The sequence below is a fragment of the Saccopteryx leptura genome, chromosome 2 (genome assembly GCF_036850995.1).
Source record: "Saccopteryx leptura isolate mSacLep1 chromosome 2, mSacLep1_pri_phased_curated, whole genome shotgun sequence".
Lineage (NCBI taxonomy): Eukaryota > Metazoa > Chordata > Mammalia > Chiroptera > Emballonuridae > Saccopteryx > Saccopteryx leptura.
The window spans coordinates 346,720,707-346,746,955 of NC_089504.1; the positions used below are offsets into that span (position 1 = coordinate 346,720,707).

General features: G+C 49.7%; 1 protein-coding gene across 2 annotated transcripts; it reads right to left on the bottom strand.

Moving 5' to 3' along the window:
- Positions 1-1,125: 1,125 nt before the first annotated feature.
- GSDMA (gasdermin A) lies at positions 1,126-13,830 on the bottom strand. 2 transcript variants are annotated; one of them, XM_066366373.1, is made up of 12 exons: positions 13,716-13,830; positions 12,068-12,286; positions 11,702-11,882; positions 8,280-8,445; positions 7,350-7,446; positions 6,788-6,835; positions 6,341-6,367; positions 5,584-5,604; positions 4,739-4,893; positions 4,176-4,290; positions 2,766-2,839; positions 1,126-2,256 (listed from the first exon to the last, which is right to left on the bottom strand). In XM_066366373.1, exons 2-12 carry the CDS (start codon positions 12,279-12,281, stop codon positions 2,014-2,016), a joined length of 1,341 nt encoding a protein of 446 aa, XP_066222470.1. In that variant the 5' UTR covers positions 12,282-12,286; positions 13,716-13,830; the 3' UTR covers positions 1,126-2,013. The 2 variants fall into 2 exon arrangements, with proteins under 2 accessions (XP_066222470.1, XP_066222468.1); XM_066366371.1 differs by lacking the exon at positions 6,341-6,367 and having other exon boundaries at positions 13,716-13,825.
- Between the last annotated feature and the right edge of the window lie 12,419 nt (positions 13,831-26,249).

Below are 26,249 nucleotides of genomic sequence, written 5' to 3' on the forward strand. Positions count from 1 at the left end.
CTGCAACACTGAGGTCCTAGGTTTGAAACCCTGAGGTTGCCAGCTTGAGCATGGGATCATCGACATGATCCCATGGTTTCTGGCTTGAGCCCAAAGGTCTCTGGCTTGAAGCCTAATGTCACTGGCTTGAGCCCAACATCACTGACTTGAGCAAGGGGTCACTGGCTCAGCTGGAGCCCCCCCAGTCAAGGCACATATGAGAAAACAATTAATGAACAACTAAAGTGCCGCAACATCAAGTTGATGCTTCTCATCTCTCTCTCTTCCTCTCTGTTTCTCTTGCTTTAAAAAAAAAAGAATCAATCAATGAATGCATAAATAAGTGGAACAACAGGTTGATGTCTCTATTTCTCTAATCAGTCAATAAATAAAATTTAAAAAATAACTGCTCCCTTTCCACTTGGACTGGGGAATGGGTAACAGGACTTTTGAGTCATCACTGGAATAAACTCATTTAAGCCCCTTCATAATATCATATCTGTAACCAAGGTGGGCGAGAATGGTAAAGGAAGAAAACAGATGAGCTTTGTTGTTCATCTTTATGAAGTTACCCTTCTGGATAATTAGGGTATTAGCTCACCTCTTTATTATGTTTACATCACAAGAGAAAAACAATCAAGTCAGCAGATAACTACTCAGAATTTCCTTGAGCAATACATTGAGGCCTTAGAAGATGCCCCAGAATGGGGGAGGATGGCTTAACACAAAGTCTTTGGCAGTTGGTCATGAATTCTTGGTGAGTGAGAGAACTAATCAAGGTAGTGGGTGGCTAAGAAGGGGAAGAGTCTGACTTCTGGGGCCAAAAACGTTGGAGAAATTATTATACCCATAAAGCTATTTTAAAAGAGATTAGTGAAAGATGTTAAAACCCAGCTTTAGGCAGAGGAGGATGGTACAAACCTACCAGTTTTATGAGATTGCAGTAAATTAACAGGTCCATATGCCAAGCCTATCCATATCACTTCCTCCCACAAGTACCCTGAACTGTGAGCAGAAGAGAAAAAGGTGAAGTCGGCAAATAATTGCACAATTCCTAATTAAAAGTTTGGGTCAGTCATATTCTTGGGTATCTTTATTCATTTACATTTTTAAAAGACGTATCTGTATTTTTTTATTCAATAAACTTGAAAGTTGTCTAACTCTTGTTTTGGACTTATACATTGTATCTCTAGGTCTTTGCCTGTTCCAGTCGCTCAACTCAAGTCCAGAGGACTGCAAAGGCTCCTCTTTAAAGACAAGCTGCTTTGATGATCTCATTTTAGAATCCAGATTGCACACTTTATCCCCTAGCAGTTCTGTGTATTTTCCAGCTGGCCTGAGGGCAGCGTAAGTATTCATGTACTTATGATCTATATGTAGTATGATAATATCTATTTTATTTTTTTAAGATTTTATTTACAGATTTTAGAGAGAGAAGAGGGAGAGAGAGAAAGGGATAGGGAGGAACAGGAAGCATTCAACTCGTTGTTGCTTCCCGTACGTTCTTTGACCAGGCAAGCCGGTCTTGAACCAGTGACCTCAGCATTCCAGGTCGACACTTTATCTACTGTGCCACCACAGGTCAAGCGATAATGTCTATTTTATTTTCTGGCACAAGTTAAGAATTTTCTTATGATAGATTCTTAAAAAAAATACATCAAAAGACATTTCATGCAAAATGAAATATTTTCCATTAATTTCAGTAAAACTTAATTTTTGAAAGCATAAAAGGGAGAGAGATTGGGATAGGAAATTAATTAATTTTGGTTTGCTGAAATGGTTCATAATTTTAAAAGTTTGAGTGTTTCTGCTTTTGGAGGATTTAAGCATCAGCAGATGGGCTTAGCAGGTTGCAGAGCTGCAGGGGCAGGGGGAGATATAGAGTTGGAGAAGTGGAAATTGGTTATTTGGTTGATCAGCTGAGATTTTCATCATCCTCAGCCTGGTGGCTCTGAAATGCCTCTGGATGTGAAGGACATAGCACACTGAGGTAGGGAAGGCAATGGGAAGCAGGGGGCAGATGGAAAAGGCAAGTTAGGAGGCATTGGTCAGCAGCTGTAGGAGAGAGAGGCCAGCATAAAGGGCACAGAGGTGCGGGAGTGTATCTGGGTCCCACGTGTACTGGGGACCCGACCTCTGCACTTCCAGGCCACTCAGCCCCACTAGGGCCTCTGTGATGATCAGTTCCTCTTCCCCAAGGGAGGAGAGCAGGTCAGGTTGCAGGGGGAAAACTCCCTCTTTATCCTGTAGAAAATTCTGTTGCATTGTGCTCTCCACCTGGAAAGGAACCAAAATAGCATGAAAAGAACGAACTGGAAACCTCTCTTTCTTTTTCCTAAGTCATAAGAATCACGAAGATGGCTACCTTTCTCTTATTGTAACTCTTTTCATTACATTACAACTCCATCTGGACCTTTTAACAACCCTGTACAGGGGGCAGCACCTTTATTTTTAGTCTCGTTTTACAGAGGAATGAATTGAGACTCAGAGACATTAAAAGATGTGCTCACATAACTTGGCTAGGATTAAGCAAAACCATAGTTTTCTGTCTCTTCTCCCAATATTAGGTTAAGAAATCCAGGTAGTCATCCAGAAATGTACTTTTCTACCTCTAGTTGTACAATAACAAAAAGGAAGAAACATGGAGAGAAATAAGAAGTGGGCATGAGCTCCTGGGATAAGACAGAAGCCTTCTAGGATGGTTCTGCCATGAGGCTAAATTTGTATCCTTTGCTTCTAGTTATCTCCCTCCCAAACTCTCCCCGGTATCTGCTGGTTTTTCTCACCAGCTTTAGTTGCACAGGGAGGATCTTTTTCTCCACGGATTTTACCAGCAGCTTCTGTTGGGCTTCACTTAACTCTGGAGAAAAAAGCAGAGAGAGAAATGTGTGTTTTTTGGTGCAAAGGGGACTGCAGACTTTAAATCGGTACACTTCCAGACTTTCAGCATCAACTAATTCACACATTCATGCATTCATGCATGGTTGAATGCCTGCTCTATGCCCGGCCCCTTTGCTGGGTATGTTAGTTTGTCTGTAAAGTCACGGTGCACTTTTGACCGGTCACAGGAAAGCAACAAAAGACGATAGAAATGTGAAATCTGCACCAAATAAAAGGAAAACCCTCCCAGTTTCTGTAGGATGATGTGGCAGCATGTGCACATGTGCAGATGATGACGTAACACCGTGTATACAGCGGAGCAGCCCACAGCCATGCCAGTCGAGATGTGGACAGTACAGAGGAAAGAGGAAAGTTCAGTGTGTTCTGTGGCTCACTAAATTCGAATCCGTGACCAAAGTGCAACGTGAATTTCGGCGCGTTTATAATGAAGTGCCACTACATAGGAATAACATTACTCAGTGAGATAAGCAGTTGAAGGAAACCAGCAGTTTGGTGGAGAAACCCCGTTCTGGTAGGCCATCAGTCAGTGACGAGTCTGTAGAGGCTATACGGGATAGCTACCTAAGGAGCCCTAAAAAATCTGTGCGTGAGCCCACATCGAACTGCACTGAATAGGTATGAAACTGGGAGAGTTTTCCTTTTATTTGATGCAGATTTCACATTTCTATTGTCTTTTGTTCTTTCCTGTGACGATCAAAAGTGCACCATGACTTTACAGACACATTGTATACTCCCTTCACTCAAGGAACTTGCAGTCTTGAGAAAACAAACGAACGTGCAGATACAATGTACAGTATTAAGGAAGTTATAGCTGAGGGGTCTACTTTGGTCTTGGCATTTGAGAGCAGACTTCTTAACAGAACAAACATCTCAGCTTATACCAGAAGGACGAGAGAGCTCTTCTAAGTGGGGGAATGTTTCATGCAGAGCGAAGAAGAGAATTCAGGGGTAAGAGCAGATGTTATCCTCTGAAATGAAAGCTAACACATATTGATAAAAAAAGTGATGAGCTTAGCTATATGTAGAACTTTTCAATAAAAGGCTGATAAAACCAGGGTTATCCCAACCTCTTTTAGCAAGACCAGGCCATCTTTTCAGACTATCAAGGTGAGCAAGTGAATCCTTAGGGATGAGACCAGTTTTTTAAAAATATAAACTGTTGAACTGTGGTATAATTTGCCTGGCATTCATTCATTTACCCATGAGTTCATTCATTCAAACATTTGGGAATTCATTCAGTGATTCACTTCTGCCACTGAAGGGGTGTATAAATGAAGACCTTACTCCTTACTTACCTGTTAGAGCTCCAAGGAAGTAGAGGATGGCACCCATAACCTCCTTTGATAGTGAGACATCTTTTGGGAGTGCCTCCAGCGTCACTTCATGTCCTTTGTCTAGAGCCCCTTCAAGCTGTGGGGGGAAAGGTAGGTAACTTAACATAACACGAGTAAGGGGCCCAGCACAGTTTCTGTAACATAGTCCCGTAGCATGTGTTAACTTTATCCCATTTCCTTATTTCTTTATCAAGGTATCAAGTTTTGAAGGTACTGGACTCCTGCATTCCTTGGCTCCCAAGCCTTGGCTTCTAAGAGCAGGCCCGTTGGCCTGCTGTTTCCCTCTGTCCATCAGGAAGGAGCACGTGCCTGGGGGGAATCTGCACTGTCTGCCTTTCTCCTGAGGGCCAAGGGAGCAGCGATGGGCTGGCAGCTTGGGGGGGGGGGCACTTGGCCAGCCTCGGAGAAGGCAACCACCATTGAGTCCCCTGGCCACTGGCCATCTTCTGCCAGCGCCAGAGCCCTCACATACAATCAGAAACTTCTTTCTGCCACGCCTCCCCCTGCCTCCACTGGCACCTCACCGTGAGCTCCAGGTCTTCTAGCTCCTTTTTCTTCCCTAGGAGTTTGTTGAGGGAGGTAAGCAGGGAGCTTTGCCCCGTGGGGCTCAGCTTCTCTACTTCTTGAGTCTCTCGTTGAATCTCTTCTTTTAGTGTCCTGAAGTCCTTGTGTGCCTCCCCTGTGGGGACAGAAAAGTGGCAAACAAACTGCCCTTGAGCGGGCACCCCCAACCCCCATTCAGGCCACACTCTCCCTGCAGGCTCCTTCACTTGGCCCTTGGCACGTCCCCGTAGGTCCCTGCGCTCTGCTCCCGGCTTGAGCCTGGTCTCCTCTTTCTTGACCAAAGAATGCGATTATGAAGTTACCCAACAGCCCCAGGTGTGTGTGTGTGTGTGGGGGGGTGCGTTAGGGACGAGGAAGGGGGCCAGAACCCACATCCCCATCCAAACCAGCAGTTCATTCTCCCTGAGCTCCCAGGCCCCATCGTGGGTCAGCAGACAGTTGACTTCCCTTTCTTTCAGACTGGCTAACAGTCAAGAAGGAAGGTCTATTTCCCCTTCTCCTGAGTTTGTTGACACAGAAGAATGACTGTGGAGACTGAGTGAAGGCCAGGGTGGGACTGCTGCAGAGATCCATGGGTCATTATGCAGGGATGTGCCTGGATGGGGAATGGCTTGAAACTTGGCCTGACCCTCTAGGTGCCTGGCATTCTAGGAACACATCCAGCCAGCTTTGGAGAGATTGGCTTCCTGGCAGTGGCACTAATGCCTGGGAGCTGGACGCAGCACCTGTCTTTCCCTCCCTCCATCCCAATGCTTCTCCCACTGTTTTCATGCCAGTCTTGGGTAGAACTCACAAAATTCCTTACCAGCATCAGCTGCCTGGATGACTGAGGGGGGGAAAAAGAAAACAATGATAAGAATGTAATCCTCCCATAAAATAGCCATACCCAGGTGATGAGACATTAATGGGGTTTAGGATACCCAGCTAGCTTAAGGATACTCTTGCCGCACTCGTGGGAGGCATGAATGGGTCAGGAGAAAAGCTAATGCAGGCCTGGCCTGTGGTGGCACAGTGGATAAAGCGTTGACCTGGAACACTGAGGTCTCTAGTTCATAACCCTGCATTTGCCTGGTCAAGGCACATATGGGAGTTGATGCTTCCTGCTCTTCCCCCCTTTCCCTCTGTCTCTCTCCTCTCTCTCTCTCTCTCTCTCTCTCTCTTTCTCTCTCCTCTTTCTAAAATGAATAAATAAAATTTTTTTTAAAAGTAGGAAGCTAATGCAATGGGAAAAAGGGCACCTGGTTGAATTGTCAACATTGACTCATCGGCTCCTGCCCGAGATGCTGGGAGGTGCAGGTGTACGTGTAACAGGTTATAGCTACTCAGGCTCTCTAGGACAGAGGTCTGAGGCAGCGGACAACCTGGGCATCTTTGGGCATCTTGTCCAGAGACTTCCCTTTCCCCTGCTTTCCCCTAAGCTGTTGGGATTTCTGTCAAGTTTCAGGGACAACCGTTTGCAGAGATCTGCTCAGCCATGTTCCCTGTCAGAGCCACAAAGGAGGGAAGGAAAACACAAGTGCTAACGTTCTGAGCCAAAGAAGTTACAGTGAAGTGACACTTACGGAAAAAATTCTCCTCTTCTGGCCTTTCTGAAGACAGAAACAATGCACACGTGTCAGCGTCAAACCTATTTGTGTCTTTTTTATCTAGAACTCTTGTCAAGGCAGCTTTATTGGTTGTCATCATAAAAACCAGTGGAGGCTAGGTGAACTCATCTGCTCCCAGAATTTGGGAACACACACTGTCTGCAAGTCCTATTTCTGCTTCCAGTTGTGTCTTTCAGTCTGTCTTTCTGTTTCTCTGTCTCTCTCGGGTGGTATTTATATGCCTCTTTCTGTCTTTCCTAAAGTTGAGTATAGATATCTCTAGGGACTTGGAAAACAAAACCAGGGCTCCTTGAGGGGTGGGGGTTGATGGTATGTATGTGCTAGTAGAGGGCACAGGACTTTAGCAGATGATGTCAGGGGTGGGGCAGAAGGTGTGGGGAGTGAGGAAGCAATCTCACTTACCTCCGGGAGGGAAGGTCTGCATGTTATCATTGTAGATGTGGGGGATTTCTGTAAGGAGCGAGAGAGGGGAGAGCAGGACCCTTAGCCAGCGGCCCCACCTTTCCTTCTCTAATCTCACGTCTGTGGGCTCTGTGAGGGCTGGGACCCTGCCCTCAAGTGCCTCACTGCATCTTTTGCTCTTTATCGCTGGCAGTAATCCCTTTTTCCCCCTCTGTAAATCCTTTCCTAGAATAACATTATTTTCTCCTTTGCATTAAGTACTGGTGTCTGTGTCTGTTTCTTCCATTGGCCACAGACGTCTTGAAGCAGGGGCTGAGATTGTTCTCTGTGTCCCCTGCTGCCAGCTAACACGGTGCCTAGCACACAGAAGATGCTCAGAACCAGGACTCCCTCCAGTCTCTCTCCAGAGCAGCCCCTGCTGCTCTGTTCCCTGCAGTTGGACCACAATGCAACACACTCCCCCACCGATTCCCTGGCATTGATACAAGAGGGGACCAGGACGCCTCAGTATTGGAGTGGGTAGTTTTCGTCTTGAGGGGAGAACATGCTGGTGTCTGCTCACCCCACTCATCTTCGCCTTTGACTATCAGCTGTCTCACTCGAAAGGCCAGGATGCAGCCCTTGGGGATGGTTACAGCCTCCTTGTGGTTTATGGATCCCTAGGATTAGACAGTGAGGATCTGTGAATTCGCAGAGGTCATCAGTATGAGACATTGGAAGTGGGGGCTGAGGGTGCAAGCGAAGGGCCAGGCCTGAGAGTCCTTGGGGGAGACATGAAGTTGGGAACCCTTCACTGGTGTCCCTGATTGCTTTTCTACCTGGTCCAGACTTTATGGAGTGAGCTTCAAAGCTTTTCTGCTCAATGTCTGCTGATTATCCCTCTCACGATCTGTATCTCTCCTCCTGGTTCAGACACATGAAGGAACTGGGCAGACCTGCTCCATCACCTGCCTGTGCATCCCTGTCCTGCCCTAGAGCTTCCATGCAGGCCCTGGTTCCTTCTTCCTCTTTGCCATCTGTCCCATGCTACCTCCTTCAGGAAGCCTTCCATGACTAATCCTTCTCCTAGTTCCAACTCACCCCTTAAATATTTATACAAACTACATAGAGGTATGTAGAGCATTATTTATTTACAGTGAATTTTCCAAGCTTGTGTTCTCTGGGCTTTAGCCTGTGTGTCCCCTCCTGAGACTGAGAGCTTCCTGAGAACAAGGAGGTCTCTCTTATAGATTGGGAGCTCCGTGAAGGAAAACCCATGACTATGAGTTTCCCCTTCTCTGATAGTTCCCTGTGGCATATGGCACAGGGATCTGGCACACTGGGCATCAATGACCAGAGACAGATTTGTGCTGGTCAGCAGCAGGGGAATGGATCTTGAAGAGCAAGGAGGAATGGGTCCTTTATAGTGTACAGGTGGGCACTGACGGGGCAAAGCTGATGTAGCCTCTGAGGAAAGGCTGAATGCATGCATGTGCGCGTGTTTGCACCAAACCTGTAGCCCCAGCGGGGCGAAGAACGGGAGGGAGAAGAAGCCCTCTGCCTTGCCGGCTCTCTCCAGAGTGACCTCCTGCACGGTCTCCACCACCTCCATCACCACATACAGGTTCTCGCCTCGGTCTCGCATCTCCTTCAGGAACGGGTGCTCTGCCGCCAGCTTCCTGCGCCGGGAGAAACAGAAGGTACCGTCCAGAGCTCTCCCCGCCTGGGCCCTGGCCTTCCCTGTTCTCTGTCACTCCCAGGATCTAGACATGGGGTGTCAGGGAAAGAGTGAGAATCTGGGGGAAAGGTCGGGGTTGAAACCCAGGGTTCCTCTGAGCCTCAGTGGCCTCCTCTATAAAATGGAGATAATGACACCTACCCCCAGGGTGTTGAGAGACACAGGGCAGTCATCTGGCCCAGTGCCTGGCCCAGAACGGGGCCTCGTCGTTGCTTCTTTCTCATCTTTTCTCTCAGCCCTGGGTGGGTTCCCTCCTCTTTATTCCCTGTTCTTAGGTCTGCTCAACTCTTCTGGGGTCCTTTGTCTCCATCTCTTACCCTCTCTTTTGCTATTAACACCAGTTTCCCTCTCCAGCTGCTCACGTGTCCTTTGATCTTGCTACTCCCTCAAACTACCAGTTTTGTTCCTTCCCTTCATTGGCAAATATGTCAAAAGATATGCCTATACTCACTGTCTTTGCTTCCTTACTGCCTCCTTCAAATTTCTTTGTAATTTGGTTTCTATTTCCACTCCTCAACCAAACTGATAATGATCTCCTATTCACCAAACTCAAAGACCTTTCCCAAATCTGTGCAACACTGGACCTGGCTGTCCAAACCCTTGGTGAGATGCTGCCTCTGACTTCCAATCACCCTGGGCTGCCCTGGTTCTGCTCCTGTCTTTCTTTTTTTTTTTTACAGGGACAGAAAGAGAGTCAGTGAGAGGGATAGACAGGGACAGACAGACAGGAACGGAGAGAGATGAGAAGCATCAATCATCAGTTTTTCATTGCAAGACCTTAGTTATTCATTGATTGCTTTCTCATATGTGCCTTGACCGTGGGCCTTCAGCAGATCAAGTAACCCCTTGCTCTAGCCAGAGACCTTGGGTCCAAGCTGGTGAGCTTTGCTCAAACCAGATGAGCCCGCGCTCAAGCTGGCGACCTCGGGGTCTCGAACCTGGGTCCTCTGCATCCCAGTCCAACGCTCTATCCACTGTGCCACTGCCTGGTCAGGCTCTGCTCCTGTCTTTATGGCTTCTAAATCCTATCTACTCTGTTTGCATCTCGTTTTCTATAATAGTTTCTTTGCTTCCCTAAAATTTTACGTTTTCTCAGATTCTGTTCTCAGTTCTCTGCTGTCTGAACTCCTTCCAACACCTTCCTTCCATTCTTATAGTTCTAATTTTTATGTTGCTGACCACCACATATATATCTATCCCTTGACTTCTCTCCTGAACACTAGACCTTCATTTCCAAATACCTTTACAATTTTTAAAAATTGAGATCTCAATGACATATCACATTGTACTAGTTTTAGGTGTACACATGATGATTTGATACAGGTGTATAGTGAGAACTGATGACCACAGTGAGTTTAGTGAACATCCATCCCCACACATAGTTAGAAAATTTTTTTCTTGCGATGAGAACTTTTAACATCTACTCTCTTAACCGCTTTCAAATATACAATGTGGTTAACTGTAGTCACTCCGAGTACCTACTGAACACTCAAGAAAGACAAAACATCCAAAAGGAACTCAAAATCTTTTTCTCCAAATACACTTCTAAACTCTGTCTTCCTGCTTTTATTAATGTCATCATTTGGGTCAAATATCAGTCATTTCAGTTTTTATTTTTATATATTTAATTAATTTAATAAAAATTATATATGTAGAAGGTACACAACATGTTTTGATTAGATATACATAGAGAAATGATTACCAGAGTCAAGCTAATTAACATAGCCACCTCATAGTTCCCATTTTTGGGTGTGTGGTGAGAGCACCTGAAATCTACTCTTAGCAAATTCCCAGCACACAATCGAGAACGATGAACTGTAGTCCTCACACTGTACACTCGGCCTCTGTCAGAGTCACCTCTGACAAAACCCACTCGCTCCCTTCCCCCGCGGTCAGATGCCAAGTCCAGTCCCGTTTGCTGCCTCAAAGGCTTCATCCACTCCTCCCTCACTGTTTTCACTGCTTTTCCCAGCTCAGTCCTCAGTTTATATCTTTGATGGACAGTGGGACAGTGTCTTGCCTGGTTTGCCTGCTTCAAACCCCTGTCCCTTGTCCTCTAGCTGACACACTTCCTCCATTTGGCCAGGCTAATCACGACATGCACCAGATCATTGTCAGGGTCCCTCTGGTGCCTACAGAATGGTTGCAGCTCCTTGAGCTGGGTCTCCCGTGATCTGGGCCCTCCCCACATCTCCCACTGTTCCTCTCATACCTCTTCTGTTCCTGCCAAACCAGCTATTCACGGTCCCTATAGGTTTTGAGATTCACTTACACTTAGTAATGCCCTGTTCCCGGCCTTGGATGTTCAATTTCTACTCATCTTTCAAGGCCTAGATCACGGGCTACATCCTCTGTGAAGTCTGTCTTCATTCCCCAGCCAGAAGCGCCTGTGACCTGCCACAAAACTCAGACAAACTCCTCCTATGGCGCTCACCACTTCTTGCCTTGGATTCTAGTTACTGTTGTATATTTTTCTCACACTCCTAGATGTCAAGGTTCTTGGATCTAGAGGTCCTAGTGCACCCCAGCACTTAGAAGGATGCTTTGCACTCAGTGAAGCTATGTAAATTTTACTGGATGACTTCCCAAGCAGCACAGTCCTTTTTTCCTGCCTGCCCAGCCTCCTCCTGCTTCTTTCAACCACTACTTAACTACTTAAAAGTCAGCTCCCCGGTCAACCCAAACATTGAGGTGCCCAGCATCAGCCCGGCACCTGCCACACCCCGTGTGCTGCTGGGGAAGCGTTCCCCACGGCCGCCTGGTGTGTGTACGGGGCCAGGCTTGAAGCTTTATTTATGAGAACAGAGGCTGTGCCCAAGCTGCAGACAGGAGCAGTGGGGACCCTTTTCCTTCACAGTGTATCTTATAGAGCCTTAGGGTAGGAAGGAACCCTCGAACTCCATCACTTTTCAGGAAACAAAACCAAAGTCATGAGAAGAGAAGGGACTTTTTCAAGGTCACACAGCAAGTTCATGTGAACAAACTCATCCTCCTATTTGTGTGATAGGTGGGGAGGTGGTACCGGAAGTACTGGAAGGACAGGGGAGTGGTTAGGAAATGGCCTGGAGGCACGCATAGGCCAGAAGTGCCATCTTCAAGAGCTGCCCTGCGGTGACCTCTAACTCTGGGCATAAGGCACCCTTTCCACGTACCACGCTCCCCCATCTTGGTAGTCCCCTAGCCCTGCCAACTCTCACCTCTCCTGGTGCAGGGTTTCCAGGGCCTTGGGCGCCACACTCAGTGTCTGGACCTCCAGGGTGCTGTTCTGAGACAGCCCTGCAGTCCCTGTCACCTTGACTGTCTTTGGCACATCCACCTGCCCCTCTACTCGAGCGTCCAGCATATTCTTAAAGGCAAAGCTCCCAGAGTCTGTTGGATCTGCAGGAGGGAGAAGATGAAAGGGGCTGGACTGAGAGGCTTCCGTCTGTCTCCCCCACCTCCCGTGAGAACTGTGGGCTAGGTGACACCTAGCCGCATCTGGGCAGAGGGAGCTTCAGGGTCCTCCTCGGAGGCTGACGCCTGGGCCCCGTCCCTTCGTACCTAAACCCACGGCCGAGGCTGACCTGAAGGTGACCTGCCGGGTTCCAGCACATCCAGGAGGGTGTAGTCAGTGCGCACGTAGCGGGCGCCCCAGAAGAGCGTGCTCTTCCTCTTCCTCAGCACCAGGCAGAAGGGGTGGAAGCGCTTGAAGTCTATGAGGCTGTCAAGGGGTGTCAGGTCCCCTCGAGGGTTTAGCTGTCTGGTCAGGGCCCGGGTGACATTTTCAAACATGGTCATTTTCTCTGGGGGTGGGGGTGGAGAGACAGGAGAGCGGCAAGTTGAGGGGCTGAGACTCGGTAAAGGCCCTGCAGACAGAGATCACCCTGAGGATGCCTGGCTCCACGGAATGTCTGAGTTGAAAGGGACCAAAAGGTTCTTCGTTTTATGATGAGGAAATGAGGCCTCAAGAGCTGAGACAACTTGTCCCAAGCCACAAGTCGGGCTGGAGAATCCAGCCTTGCCCTTTCTTCATCAGGCGTCCTTTTCTCACTCCGCACACATGTGGTTCATGGGCTCAGAACCTGGCCAGAGCGTCTCATTAGCTATAGAAGTAATGCTCCTCTCACATCGCTGTCCTACCTCATCTTGTCAGAGAATGTGACAGCCAGGACCCGGGGTGCCGGGGAGGGAGCCGCCACCACTGGTGCTGAGGGCCTGGGGAGGCAGTTGGCAGTTGCCCTGTTTTTTGGGTTGTGGTCACTTCCCTGCCCCCTTACTTCCCTCGTGCTCTCCTCTGTGCCCTCCTCTGGGCCCCTGGGTGTGGGCGGACCCACTGCCCTCCAAGTCCTGCCCAGGAGACCCAGACATTTCACTGCTCTTTGCCGTTGGGCCCCCTCTGTTTACAGTACCTCCTTTCCATTCTAAAAATCCCTATTCATCCTTTAAGACTCAATTCGGGTCGCCTCCTCTGTGATCAGGCAGCTAGTGACTCTGCCCCGTGTCTCCAAAACAGGTGTCCTTCTGAAACACCTGCAACCTCATGTTGTTATGATCTATTCACCTGACTCTCTCACCTATTCTGCTGTGACTTCTCAGAGGGAAGGAAATGGCTCTTAGTCATCTCTGTACCATCAGCACTGGGCACAGTGCCTGCGCAGACTTGGAGCCTGGCAAATGTGTGTGGAAGGAATGAATGAACAAACGAATGAATGTGGCCCTGGGAGATATGTGTCGAGGTGAGAGGCCCGGAGAATGTGGGGCCTGCAAGAGTCTGAGGTTCACACTCTTGGATCTCTGTCTTTGAGGTTCAAGTCCAGGAGCTCCGGCTGGGTGGCCAGCTGGCAAAGCCAGATTATCCCCGTGGGTGGAAGAGGCCTGGAACTGCCTCACCTCCCCTGTAGGCACCTCAGAGACTCGGGAAAGCAGGAGGCACACGCGCAGAAGTATGGGGCCATTCTGCCAGCTTCCTGAGTTCTCCTCATTCTTTGGAGGGCCAGGATGGGATAGGACAACCGCCTGGGGCCAGCCAGATTCACCTGGCAGCGGCGTGAACGACTGCAGTCTCCTCACCAGAGAGGTGCTTGCAGGGCCACCGTCCCTTCGCTCCCCAAGGCCAATCAGAACACCTATTCTATTGGGCTCTCAGAGACTCCTAAGCCCTTCTTGACCCACTTGTGTTCTTGTTCATCTAAAGAACACCCCCTGCCTTCTCCACTGTCGTCAAGCTCTTACCAGGGAATGGAGCTGGGTCTTGTCTGGCAGCTGGATCTGGGTGAGGAACAGGGCTCACTTGGTCTGTAGGCTGAGAGAGTGACTGTCCTTCACCAGGACAGGCTGAGGCTTTATGCCTCTGTGAGGCAAGGATGTAAGTAGGCTTGCAGGGACCCCGCCTGCTCCAGTGACCCCGCCCCTCTCCCACTCCACTTCCGGGAGAACAGCATCAACCTGTTCCATGTGTGCCCTGCCCCAGGCCTTGGGCCCTGGCCTTCTGAGGGCTGAGGGGATGGGGAGGAGCCAAGCAGGTGCCAGCGTGGGTTGGGGGAGCCAAGGCCAAGAGAGAGATGGCAACTGAAGGTTAGCTCGCTGGGCTGGGAGGAAAGGAAGCAACGCACGTTCAGGAGAGAGGCAGTGGAAGTTGGTGTGTGTGTGTGAGAGAGAGAGGGAGAGGGAGAGAGAGAGAGAAATGAGGGAGGGCATCTCTGTTCTAGTGTCATCATGGTCATCAGGCAGCACCTAGGATTCATGATGGGGCCTTGGGAGTGTGATACGGGGTTAAGAAATCCTGCATGTTTGCAGATTTCAGTATAAAGCAGAGCAGCTGAAAAGTTGCCCTCCATCTTTCTGCTAGACAGCCTGCATATTACTACCTCGCTCCATTTGTTTTTGTTACATACATATATCTGTGGAACTACTAGAAGCGTCTGTCTGTGTAGTCTGAGATGGCTTTCTGTTGTGTTCTGCAACTCCTCCTCATGGAATACTGTACACACACACACACACACACACACACACACACACACGTAGAGGGATACAGAGTTAGTGGAAAACCCAAAATGCATGTATGCCCTGGGAATTTATTTATTATTATTTTTTAAATTTTATTTATTCATTTTTAGAGAAGAGAGAGAGAGGGAGAGAGAGAGAGAGGAGAGAGAGACAGGGGGGAGGAGCTGGAAGCATTAACTCCCATATGTGCCTTGACCAGGCAAGCCCAGGGTTTTGAACCAGCGACCTCAGCATTTCCAGGTCGACGCTTTGTCCACTGCGCCACCACAGGTCAGGCCTTGCCATGGGAATTTAGACATCATAGATTACTCAAGTGTTGCCCTTACCTTAGTCCCTCCATGGGAGGAATTTTAAAGGGGACTTAACACACATGGTGAGGTCTCTGGATGATGATGCAAATCATTTACAAGCCAGGTTCCTATAGTGTTGGGCTATGTGTTCATGTATGTTTATACGTGTAATCTGGATACAACTGAGCATTCACGATCTCACCTGGAGACCCTCCTCAGTATCCCTCATCAAAATGAAATGCTGGCCTGACCTGTGGTGGCGCAGTGGATAAAGTGTCAACCTAGAACGCTGAGGTCGCCGGTTTGAAACCCTGGCTTGCCTGGTCAAGGCACATATAGGAGTTGATGATTTCTGCTGTAACCCACTGGGTTAACCTGTCTTTTGTAACTTCCCACCTCCATAGTCTCAGGGAAACTTCAGAGAATCCCTTTTACGGTCCAGAGGCTCCTTCTCCTTAGAGTCCTGGTTTATGTTCCTGGGAGCCTGGGACACATTTTAAATTTCATTAGAAGAGATTTAAGTTTAACTAATGTGCAAGAACTTTTTAGGTTCATTAAAAGTGACTTACTGAAACAGGAGATTTGGTGGTGCATGGTGCTGATGCAGGTGGCAGGCTTTGCTCCCTATCTCCCTCTGGTGGTCAATCAGGGGAGGTAATAGGTCTTAAACACCCCTGAGGTGTGTGCTTCAAGCTTGTGATTTGTGTATAGTCGCTAGGAGATGCGGATCCTGGAAGGGAATTGACTTAGGGGAGGAAGTCCCATCCACTTGTTCTCTGAGAACCTGAATGTCTCTGTGTCTCACAAAATGCTCTGCAGACACTGCAAACAGACACAGATAGTGGGACAGGACATTATTTCCTTACTCATTTTCCTTTTTATTATTGTTGACTTTTCTCCTCAACAAGGGGCCAAAGAGGGAAGCGAGAAGGATAGTTTACCAGAGTTCAGAAGGGTGGAAGGCACCAATCCTGACAAGAACAGGAAGACGAGGCCAGTTACAGAGAAGAAGTTTCAGAAACGTGCCTGTAGGATATGGAGCCCACTTGTAGGACATGGGATGGCCGGAGTTTTTGGAAGAAGTTACTCCTTGCAGACATACTTCTAGGTATTCTCTGAGTAAAAAGAGATGAAATAGCGAGAGAGGGAAACAGGCTGGAAAGGAGGCATGACTGTCTGGAGGAGGGGCAGGAAGAACATTCCCCAAGGTATTTGAATTTTATATCTCCCACGGGAGGTTGGAAGTTTTAGGGTGCAGATGGCATATTGTGAGTTCTACCTCCATAAATGAACTATACTTCTTTTCTGAACAGAGTAAACCCTCCAGAATCCTTTCTTATCTCCTAAAAAACTTAGATATTTCTCCATAAATGCCCAAATTAGCTTTGGCGCCCACGATGTCTCCAAAGTCCTTGCTGAGCAGACACCACTGTTCAGTGTCTTGTGACACTCACTCAACTCGAAGTTGTGCTGAAGAACTGAAGTGCTGAATGTACTTGTTCAGCTCGAAGCAGGTCAAACTCAGCGTCAAACTTCCAGGTGTCAGCCCCCAGCCCGCCACTGACAATCCCCCTACCCATCAGGCTGAAGATGCAGCTGGAGGAGGTGTTAGAGCTCCTGTCCACTTCACGGCTTTGCTCCTCAGCTGTGATTGCTAGGCCCTTCTGATAAGACAAAGCCCCCAGATCCTCGTTAAAGAGATGGAGCCTTTGAAGTTCTGCCTCCAAGAGTACTTGGAGCTGAAGTGCCTCTCCATTCTACCATCTCTCCCAAGCCCAAGCCAGGCCCCACTCTGCTTTCCGTAGCCCTGGTTAGGGATAGCTAGTGCTGTTGCCTAGCACCTGAAGGAAGGAAAGGGTGGCATAGAGGGTACAGACTAATCTCAAGGCATTGGGCACCCACATATAAAGAGGTTCATCCAGTGGTGAGATTAAAATAATTTAACAAGCGGTTCTCTGCCCTAATGACCATTTTAAGTATAAAAAATATATACTGAAAGGTAGTTAATTATTTATACTTAAATATATTATTATTATATCTAAATAACAATAAAAGAGGTATACAATACTAGATAAGAGTTTTAAAATATGAATGAAAAAATATTAAATAATACCTGACAAAAACCAATAAAACTGTTATTTAAGATATTTCCATATTACTTTTTTTTTTTTTGGTATTTTTCTGAAGTGAGAAGCAGGGAGACAAAGAGACAGATTCCCTCATGTGCCTAACCGGGATCCACACAGCAAGGCCACTCGGGGGCGATACTCTGCCCATCTGGGGCAATGTTCTGTTGCAACCAGAGCCATTCTAGAGCCTAAGGATGGGGACCATGGAGCCATCCTCAGTGCCGGGGTCAACTTTGCTCCAATAGAGCCTTGGCTGAGGGAGGGGAAGAGAGAGATAGAGAGAAAGGAGAGGGGGAAGGGTGGAGAAACAGATGGGCACTTCTCCTGTGTGCCCTGGCTGGGAATGAAACCTGGAACTTCCACACGCTGGGCCGACACTCTACCATTGAGCCAACCGGCCAGGGCCTTCTATATTACTTCTTGATTGGCATCCTCACTTGCAATTTTTTTCACCTATGGATGAAATGAACATTACGACAGGCACTTAGAATATGCTGTTGTGCAGATGAACATTAAAAAGATTAAGTAATGTAAATTTGTGATTTCCACATTGGGTGGCTGCCCAGGTGCCCACTTTAGAGAGAACCCTGATTACAAGTGACATTTTAACAACCATTTTGCTAAACTCAACAAAAAATTAGGTATCGGTTCTGCTGAACTGGTGCGAACCGGCTGAATTCCACCACTGGGCTCATCCCCTTGTATATCAAGGCTGCAGAGTCCCACCACAGCACGAATCACCTTCATCTTCTCACCCCAGAAGCCTCTGACCAGCTTGAACTGAAGACAGAAGAGCACTGCCTCCCCCTGGAAGAAATTCTGGTCCAGGATGGTCTCCATCTGCACAGTTGAGAATAAACATCACAGGATGCTTTGCTTTTGGGGAGCCACCAACTTTATTTTTTTATTTATTATTATTATTTTTTTTTGTATTTCTCTGAAGCCGGAAATGGGGAGAGACAGTCAGACAGACTCCCGCATGCGCCCGACCGGGATCCACCCGGCAGGCCCACCAGGGGCGAAGCTCTGCCCACCAGGGGGCGATGCTCTGCCCCTCCGGGGCGTCGCTCTGCCGCGACCAGAGCCATTCTAGCGCCTGGGGCAGAGGCCAAGGAGCCATCCCCAGCGCCCGGGGCATCTTTGCTCCAATGGAGCCTTGGCTGCGGGAGGGGAAGAGAGAGACAGAGAGGAAGGAGGGGGGGGGGGGTGGAGAAGCAAATGGGCGCTTCTCCTATGTGCCCTGGCCGGGAATCGAACCCGCGCACGCCAGGCCGACGCTCTACCGCTGAGCCAACCGGCCAGGGCCATACCAACTTTAGACAGAGGTGGTCTGCAGTAAAAATAAATATAAATTTCAGCCCCTTCCCCCCATCTTTGAACTCCACTCATTAGTTCTAGAGTCAAGCAGAAATGGGCATGGATTAGGAATCTGGAGACCTGAGTTTTATAAAGAGCTCTGCTAGGAGCCTGCAGTGTGGTCCTGGAGAAGTACCTTCCGCTCTCTGGGCCAGAGTGCTCATCTGTGAGTGAGGAGGTGGAAGCTGGGTGAGCTCCCTTAACCCCTCTAGTGGTCAAACTCAGTTTTACCTTAGTTGTCATTCCTCACCCCTATCCTGGGACCGTCTGACATCTCACCAGCTCTGTCTGTTGGGTAAGAAACCTTTTCTCCATAGATATAGCAAGCAACTGCTGTTTTTCTCGCTCTGCAGTGGCTAAAGAAAAGGAGATAGTGGGAGAGACCAGAGCATACACTCTCTCCTTCTGATGGGCAGGGGATTGTAATGCAGCTCTGGGAGCTGTAGCTAACATGTGAATGTACATGTGTGTGCATGTGTGTGTGCATGTGTGTGTGTGTGGGTTGGAGGAGCAGCAGATTCACTCTTTTCACTCCAGGAGAGGATGAGAGAAGGTTCCTGGGAAGATATCGTTCTTTTTATTTTGGGATAAATAGATGGGGAGTAGGTGGGCTTTCCCTTCTAGCCTTTTCCTTGGAGAAGAGGACAACAGGATTTGTTCTCTGATTCACTCTGACTGTAGCTTGGTACTAGAGCCAGCTTCACAGGCTTGCAATCTGTTCAGACGCACATGGCCCTACTTTTGGTTTAATGCTATGCTGTTGCCATCGTGAATAATTCTTAATAATGTTTAGACAAGGAGCTCTGTATTTTCATCTTGTGCTGGAACTCATAGATTATGTTGCAGGTCCTGCTTGGTACCATTGGGCCTCACCCAGTAGGCCTGTCAGTCACCTCAGGGACTGACCCCATTCCTGCTCCCGACCCTCACCACGGAGAGCCCCAGCAGGTAGAAGATACAGGGTTGAATTTGCTAGAAGACTTCTGCAGTCATTCGAGGACTGAGTCTCGGCCCCAGCCCTCAGACTCCTCAGGCTCTTTAAGATCTAGGGCCCAGGCCCTGATCCACTGGCAGAGAGATGGGGAGTGATGGACTAGCTACAGTTAGAAAAAAAGGAGCTCCCTGAGGGAGGGGGAGCAGGTCTCCTCTTTCAGATTGGGGATGGGTCTAGTCTCTCCAAGAACCTGAAGAAGACTCCCTCGAGCGGGAGTGCGGGCTGAAAGCTCACTGGACTTGGAGGTCGGTCACGCCCCATCCAGCCACCCCTGGTCCCAGCACCGCCCAGCTCCTCCCTCAGCCGTCTTAAGTCCCGCCTCTCGCTCACCCTGTCTTATCACCACCTGGGCCCCGCCCCCAGCTCTCTCAGCCTGTCTCTCACTACTTAAACCCCGCCCCCTATCTCCCCAACTCCATCCCAGGCGGCCCCGCTCCCCGGCAGTCCTAAGTCCCAGCTCTCGCCCCGGCTCATCATTGCAGCCTTTTCCCGAACTTCCTCATCACTCCACCCCCCGGCCCCCCGCAATCCCGCCCACTCCGCCGGGCCCGCCCACTCCGCCGGGCCCGCCCCCTGGCGCCCCGCCCCCACGGAGTCCTCCAGCTCCCGCAGCGTCGACCCTATCCTAGCAGCATCTGTCCTTTCCTTAGTCGGGAGGTCCGCAGTTCCCGGGTTAGGACCTTCAGCGCCAGCAGCTGCTCCACCTCAGCCTACAGCGCCAGACACCTCGCGTGTTCCTGGGGGGCCGGCTCAGGCCCTGGACTGACTTGAGTGCCGCATAATGATGACCAGGACCCTAACCCATCCGCCTCGACCTGGCTTCACCCTGAAGGGGGCCTGGAGTCCTATGGCCTCCCTCAAATATCCCTCCCCAGGGATAGACGATCAGGGCAGGGGCTGGCGTGGGGTCCCCAAGGAGTTCAACTCTACAGAATTTTCTGATGGGCATTGACAGTCCTGCAGAATGGAAAAGGACACACCCCCGTGATGTGAGGTGCCAGACAGAGCATGAGTACTGAGAGCCCCAAGGCAAGAGGCGTCCTCCTGCACCGCGGTTCAGCTCTGGGTGGGTTTAGCATAGCCCTGACTACAACAGCATGGTGGAGGCTGGGGCTTGGGGCTGGGGAGGACACACTTGAAGGGCCTAGAAGCCCGTGGCTGGGATCTCAGTCATTACCAAGTCCTGCCAAAGTCTGAGGGACCCCTCTGCATCCCACCCACCATCTCCCCTAGTTTGGGAGAAGGGGTTCTGGAATTGAGTTCCACATTTTACCTGTTTCTTTCCTTTGCTGGAGAAGGGGGGAGTCTTTGTGTCCCCCTTGCCTTCTAAGACTTTGTCCATCCTTTCCCAGCCTCCATGACATTGTGTGGTTGGGAAGGGAAGAAGAGTCCTTCAGCTTCTCTGCCCTTGGGAGGGGAGCACTGCTGAGGTTTGGATGGTGAGGGAGTTCTGACCCTTGCCGCTGACCCTGCACCAGGAGCCCTGTGAGTGCAGTTGTGTTGATCTCGGGGGACAGACACACCCCCTTGCTTGTGCCCACATGTCCATCACAGGAAATCTTCCCTGATTGACTCTGCATAATTTGCCCTGACCCAAAAAGTGAGAATTAAAGGCTAGCCTCAGACGTCAGTTTTACTAGGGAGGCTTGAGGTGTGGGTTTCTTTAAGCATTCTGAAAGAAGATAATAATTGTCCTAGGTGCAGAAGTGAGTATTGTGACTTAGAGAAGATAAACTGGATTTCAGGTAGCTGAGGCGTGTGTGTGTGGGCTGGTGGTGGGGACAGGACATTACACTGGGACAGAGGAAGAAGAACCGTGTGAACTGACACCTAGAGCTGGAGACTCCAGGGCCATCCTAACCAACGGGCTGTCGTGCTCAAGACAGATTGGGCTTGCTCTGCACGCCCCCGGCACAGACCCTGCACTCAGGGGAGGAAGGAACAAGGAGGTAGGCCAGGTAGAACGAGCATTTTTCAACAGTTGTCCCACCGTATTTGCTTCTGCACTGATAAAAGGGAAACTTTCTCAAATACAACACTTGCTCCCTGCCCCTGAGAGTGGATGCTCCAAGATTTGACTTTTTTTTTTGCAGGTAACTCAGTCATTGTTTTAATATTATGCATTTTGCTAATGCCCAAAGGCCCTTCCTTTTAAGGCAAGAATCACTTGTCCACACAGGGCCATTCAGAAGACACTAACGGCCCTACTGCAGTGCTTTTTGAGTTCTTGTAAATACTTTTTTTCCCCTCCATTGGTTTGAGAGAGAGAGAGAGAGAGAAAGGGGGAGGGCAGTAGGGAAAGAGAGAGAGAAGCATCAACTTGCCATTCCATTTAGTTGTGCACTCGGTTCCTTCTCGTATGTGCCCTGACCAGGGATTGAACCTGTGACCTTGCTGCTCTGGGATGCAGCGCTCTGTACTGAGCCACCCAGCAAGGATGCACGAGGCTCCATCCACTGAGCCACCTGGCCAGGGCCTTGTAAATGATTTTTTTTTTTAAACATGTTTCAAATGCCCTTGGTTTTATTTATTTTTATTTATTTACTTATTTTTACAGAGAGAGAGAGTCAGAGAGAGGGATAGATAGGGACAGACAGACAGGAACGGAGAGAGATGAGAAGCATCAATCATCAGTTTTTCGTTGTGACACCTTAGTTGTTCATTGATTGCTTTCTCACATGTGCCTTGACCGCGGGCCTTCAGCAGACCGAGTAACAACCCTTGCTCGAGCCAGAGACCTCAGGTCCAAGCTGGTGAGCTTTTTGCTCAAACCAGATGAGCCTGCGCTCAAACTGGCAACCTTGGGGTCTCGAACCTGGGTCCTCAGCATCCCAGTCCAACGCTCTATCCACTGCGCCACCGCCTGGTCAGGCTTGTAAATGCTTTTAATAACGTCCCTACCTGCTGTCAGGTTGTTTCTAACTGCTCTTACTCTGTAGGTAACATACTTACTGCTACTTCAGATATACTGCTTCTAACTTGTATGCAGGAAACCATAGTCCCAAAATTATTAGAACCCTATGTAAAGTAAGATTTTTAAAAGTTGATTTTACAGAAGAGGGTGTGGAGCGAGAAGTATCAGCTCATAGCTGCTTCACTTTAGTTGTTCATTGATTGCTTGTCGTATGTGCCTTGACTGGGCAAGCTAAGGGTTTGGAACTTGCGACCTCAGCATCCCAGGTCAAAGTTTTATCCATTGTGCCACCACAGGTTAAGCAAGTAAGATTTAAAAAATGAGTAAAATTAATGGGTTCTGAGTAAGTGTTCCTATGATTAAAGTACATAAACCTTGGTCAGCATTTGCTTTAGATGACCCTTCCGGGTTCATAGGGCCTCTGTGCACATCTTGTCACCCTGGTTGTCATCTCTGATCCACTAATCTGTCAGGTCTCCCAGGATGGGCACCATGACATCTTCATCTTTGTGTCTGCAGTGCCTGCCACGTAGTAGTAACTCAATAAATGTTTGTTGAATGAACGGGTAGACTTGTGGTGGCATCTGGTTTGTTTGTTTGTTTGTTTTGGTGGCATCTGTTTTTGCAGCTTGGACACCTTGCTTGACTTTGTTTGCTGCATTCCTGGTTTGGGGCAGCATTCCTGCTAGGCAGAAGAGGCTGCTGGTGATGGAGACCCAGAGAGGTGAAGTGAGCCTGTTTCTAGTGGGAACTCTCTTTAACCTAATGGGAAGGCACAGTCCCTTCCCTTGGGATGAGCTGCCTGGGTTGCTCTGGTGCTGATGCTGACCGCCCTCACTCTGTAGCAGAGCTCAGCATTGCACTTGACATGTCTGCACGGGAACCCAAACAGGAAGGGTGGGGCTGTGCCCCACCTGCGGCTCCTTAGCTGCCGTGTTCAGCGCCTCCGTTCTCAGTTTGCTCTCTGTTCACTTCCTTCTGTAATGGATGAGGCTTGGTAGGTGCTTTAGTTTCCAGGTCTGGGGTATGTCTGGGTCTCGCTAGGTTCAGAGCTCCTCAAAAGGAAGTGGCCTGTTTCTTAGCTTGGGAATTCCCTGAGAGGTAGGTTCATATCACTTCCCCTTTGACTTGGGGGTTTCCTGAGGGCTCCTTCAGTCCTGGCTACTTTATAGGGCAGGGAGCAGCTAGTGGTACAAGGGCTGAGCAAAGGACTTCTTTCTTCCCACCTTTGCACACAGCCTGCTAGCTGCAGGATGCCGCGTGGGGAGGACAAGCCAGGGCCTGCTTTGGGCCTCCGGGGCCCTTGCCTCAGAGTTGGACCAGGCATGTGGCTGGGCTCTCTGGGCACCTGACAGCTTTGTTCCTGGCTCCGGCACATCTTGGTGGGAGCCCACTCTTCCTCTATTTGTACCAGGCAGATGGGCCGTAAGCAGGCAGCGGAAATGAGGCCATGTAGCTGCCTCGCCAGGGCCCGGGAGGCATCTCGGAACATGGATCCTATGATCCTGGGTCCTGGGCACAGGAAAGGATGGGAGTGAAACCAGTTATGCCACCCCTTCCTGCCTGCCCAGTGGACAAGGACAACCCGCAGGCCATGGTGCTGAGGGAAGGGCTTAGGGTTCAGTGACTGTTGTTCCAGGCGGGAGTGTCCCTGAGTCTGTGGAGGTCCCCGTCTGTCCAGTCACCTGTGACGGGCTGAGCTGGAGCGACAGCTGCTGAAGCCCCTCTCCCACTACGTTCTGACTGAGGGCCCTCAGCTGGCTGGGGTAAAGGGGTCTCTCCCTGGAACTGGGAGCCAATGAAGCTTCTCCCCTGCTACCTTCCGCATCCCCACTTACTCTCCCTCTTCCTTCCCTCATGTCCTTGCTCCAGAGACGGAAAGGAGTTAGAGCCAAAAGGGGCCCGGGGGATAGCTGGTGGGGTGTTTATTATCCAGTGCTCTGGGACTCCTCCTGATCAGGGTTCCAGGCAGTGCTCCCTCGCTGGATCCCGTCCCATCCTGAGCTCGCCTCTGAAATTTGGAGATGTGTCAGGGTAGGGGAGCTAACTCTCTGCGAATTCTACAGCAGGAGTCGGGAACCTATGGCTCGCGAGCCAGATGTGGCTCTTTTGATGGCTGCATCTGGCTCACAGACAAATCTTTAATTAAAAAAATAATAACATTAAAAATATAAAACATTCTCATGTATTACAATCCATTCATTTCCTACCGCTCATGTTTATGGTTGTGGGTGGCTGGAGCCAATCACAGCTGTCCTCTGGGACAACACCAAATTTTTATTGGATAATGCCTAACGTACATGGCTCTCACGGAATTACATTTTAAAATATGTAGCGTTCATGCCTCTCTCAGCCAAAAAGTTTCCCGACCCCTGCTCTAAAGGCTTGGTCTCTGCCACCGAGGATGACAGGGAGTCGAATGAGGCTTCTGGAATGGGAACCAAAGGTAGAGACACAGGGCCCCACCTGTTCCCTACCCTTCCACCCCCACAGATTGACACAGTCTGCTTCCCAGAACCCAGTGAGACGTGGCCCAGCCTGATTCCAGTAGGGGGCTGGTGAGCAGAGTGGGGCAGACTCTGAGAGCGGCAGGGGAGGGCCTGATGGAGGGTTTGATGGGGATGGGCCCGGATTCCCAGGCCCAGGCCAGGGTGTGACTGGGATGGACGGTCAAAGCTGCAGCCTGAACACTTCTCACACCCTCGTGCCTTCCCCCATCCCCGAACATCCCCGAAAATGGGGAGATCCATGTCTCCCGAGAAAAGAAGATGGGTGGGGTGTCCCAGGTTTTTCTAACATGAGTCAAATTGAGGCTTCCTTGATGATATGAGAGCTCAGCCTTGGCTTGGTGGGAAGAGCCTCCGGAATGGAGAGAGAAGGGGGAAGGGGGCTGGCAAGGAGACAGGAATGTCAAGAGGGGTCAGAGGGGACTAGGGGAGGTGATGGGTTGCTGCTCCTTCAGTGGCCGCCCAGTCTGCCCCAGACTCTGCCCCAAGCTGAGCGGGACCGTGGGCCAGTGGTTCTTAGCTCCAGTTTCTACTGGGGCTCCTACAAGCTGTCCCAGAGCAGCTATTTCCTCCTTGGAGGCCATACAGGTGGGCCACTCTGCATCAGGGCAAGGGACAGGATATGGTGACTGCTTTGGGTCCCTTGAGAAGCTTGTTTGGTGATAGGGATATTTCCTATACCCCCTGCTTCAGCGAGCTAGGTCTCCACCCTCTTACCCTCCACCCCCCGAATTCTTTCGTTAACTTTGAGCACATCTAGTTTCTCCTGATCCCTGCTCAGACTCCCACTGAGAGAAAAGAAGATTGCAAGAAGGTAATGGCTCCCTCTCCTTTTGCTTCCTATGCCCCCTCCAGCGGGCTGGAGACTGCCAGCTGATGACTCATGCCCAGACCTTGCCCTCTCCCCTCCTCCCTCTGGGTCCCCTCCATTCCCCATTCTCCCAGTTTGTCATCATTAATTCATAGGCCCTGGCATTACTAGCAGATAGACTCTAGTGTCAGGGGCTGAGTGTCTAGTGACAAGCAGGAGGGGAGAGTGGAGTTGGCATTCAGCCCAGCAGGAGTACCTACCTCCAAAGTGGTGGTGGTGGTAAAGGTCTCAATACCCTCCCCCTCCTCATAGCTAGGCCACATATATCCAAGAAAGTGAACAATAAGAAAAGGGTCAGCCTGACCAGGCAGTGGCGCAGTGGATAGAGCATTGGACTGGGATACAGAGGACCCAGGTTCAAAACCCCGAGGTCGCCGGCTTGAGCATGGGCTCACCAGCTTGAGTGCAAGGTCGCTGGCTTGAGCATGGGATCATAGTCATGACCCCATGGTCTCTGGCTTGAAGCCCAAGGTCGCTGGTTTGAGCAAGGAGTCACTTGTCTGCTGTAGCCACCCCCCGGTCAAGGCACATATGAGAAAGCAATCACTGAACAACTAAAGAGCTGCAACAAAGAATCGATGCTTCTCATCTCTCTCCCCTTCTGTCTGTCTGTCCCTACCTGTCCCTCTCTCTGACTCTCTCTGTCTCTGTCAAAAAAAGAAAAAAGAAAGATCAAGGGCATTAATAAAAGTGACTTTA

What these genes read in the sequence shown, in the direction of transcription:
- GSDMA (XM_066366373.1), bottom strand. Translation starts at nt 12,281, where the DNA reads ATGACCATGTTTGAAAATGTCACCCGGGCCCTGACCAGACAGCTAAAC. An exon ending in TCGCCCCGCTGGGGCTACAG is followed by an intron (nt 7,447 to 8,279) that starts GTTTGGTGCAAA and finishes GTCTAATCCTAG; the next exon opens with GGATCCATAAACCACAAGGA. An exon ending in CTTCCTTGGAGCTCTAACAG is followed by an intron (nt 2,840 to 4,175) that starts GTAAGTAAGGAG and finishes TTTTTTCTCCAG; the next exon opens with AGTTAAGTGAAGCCCAACAG.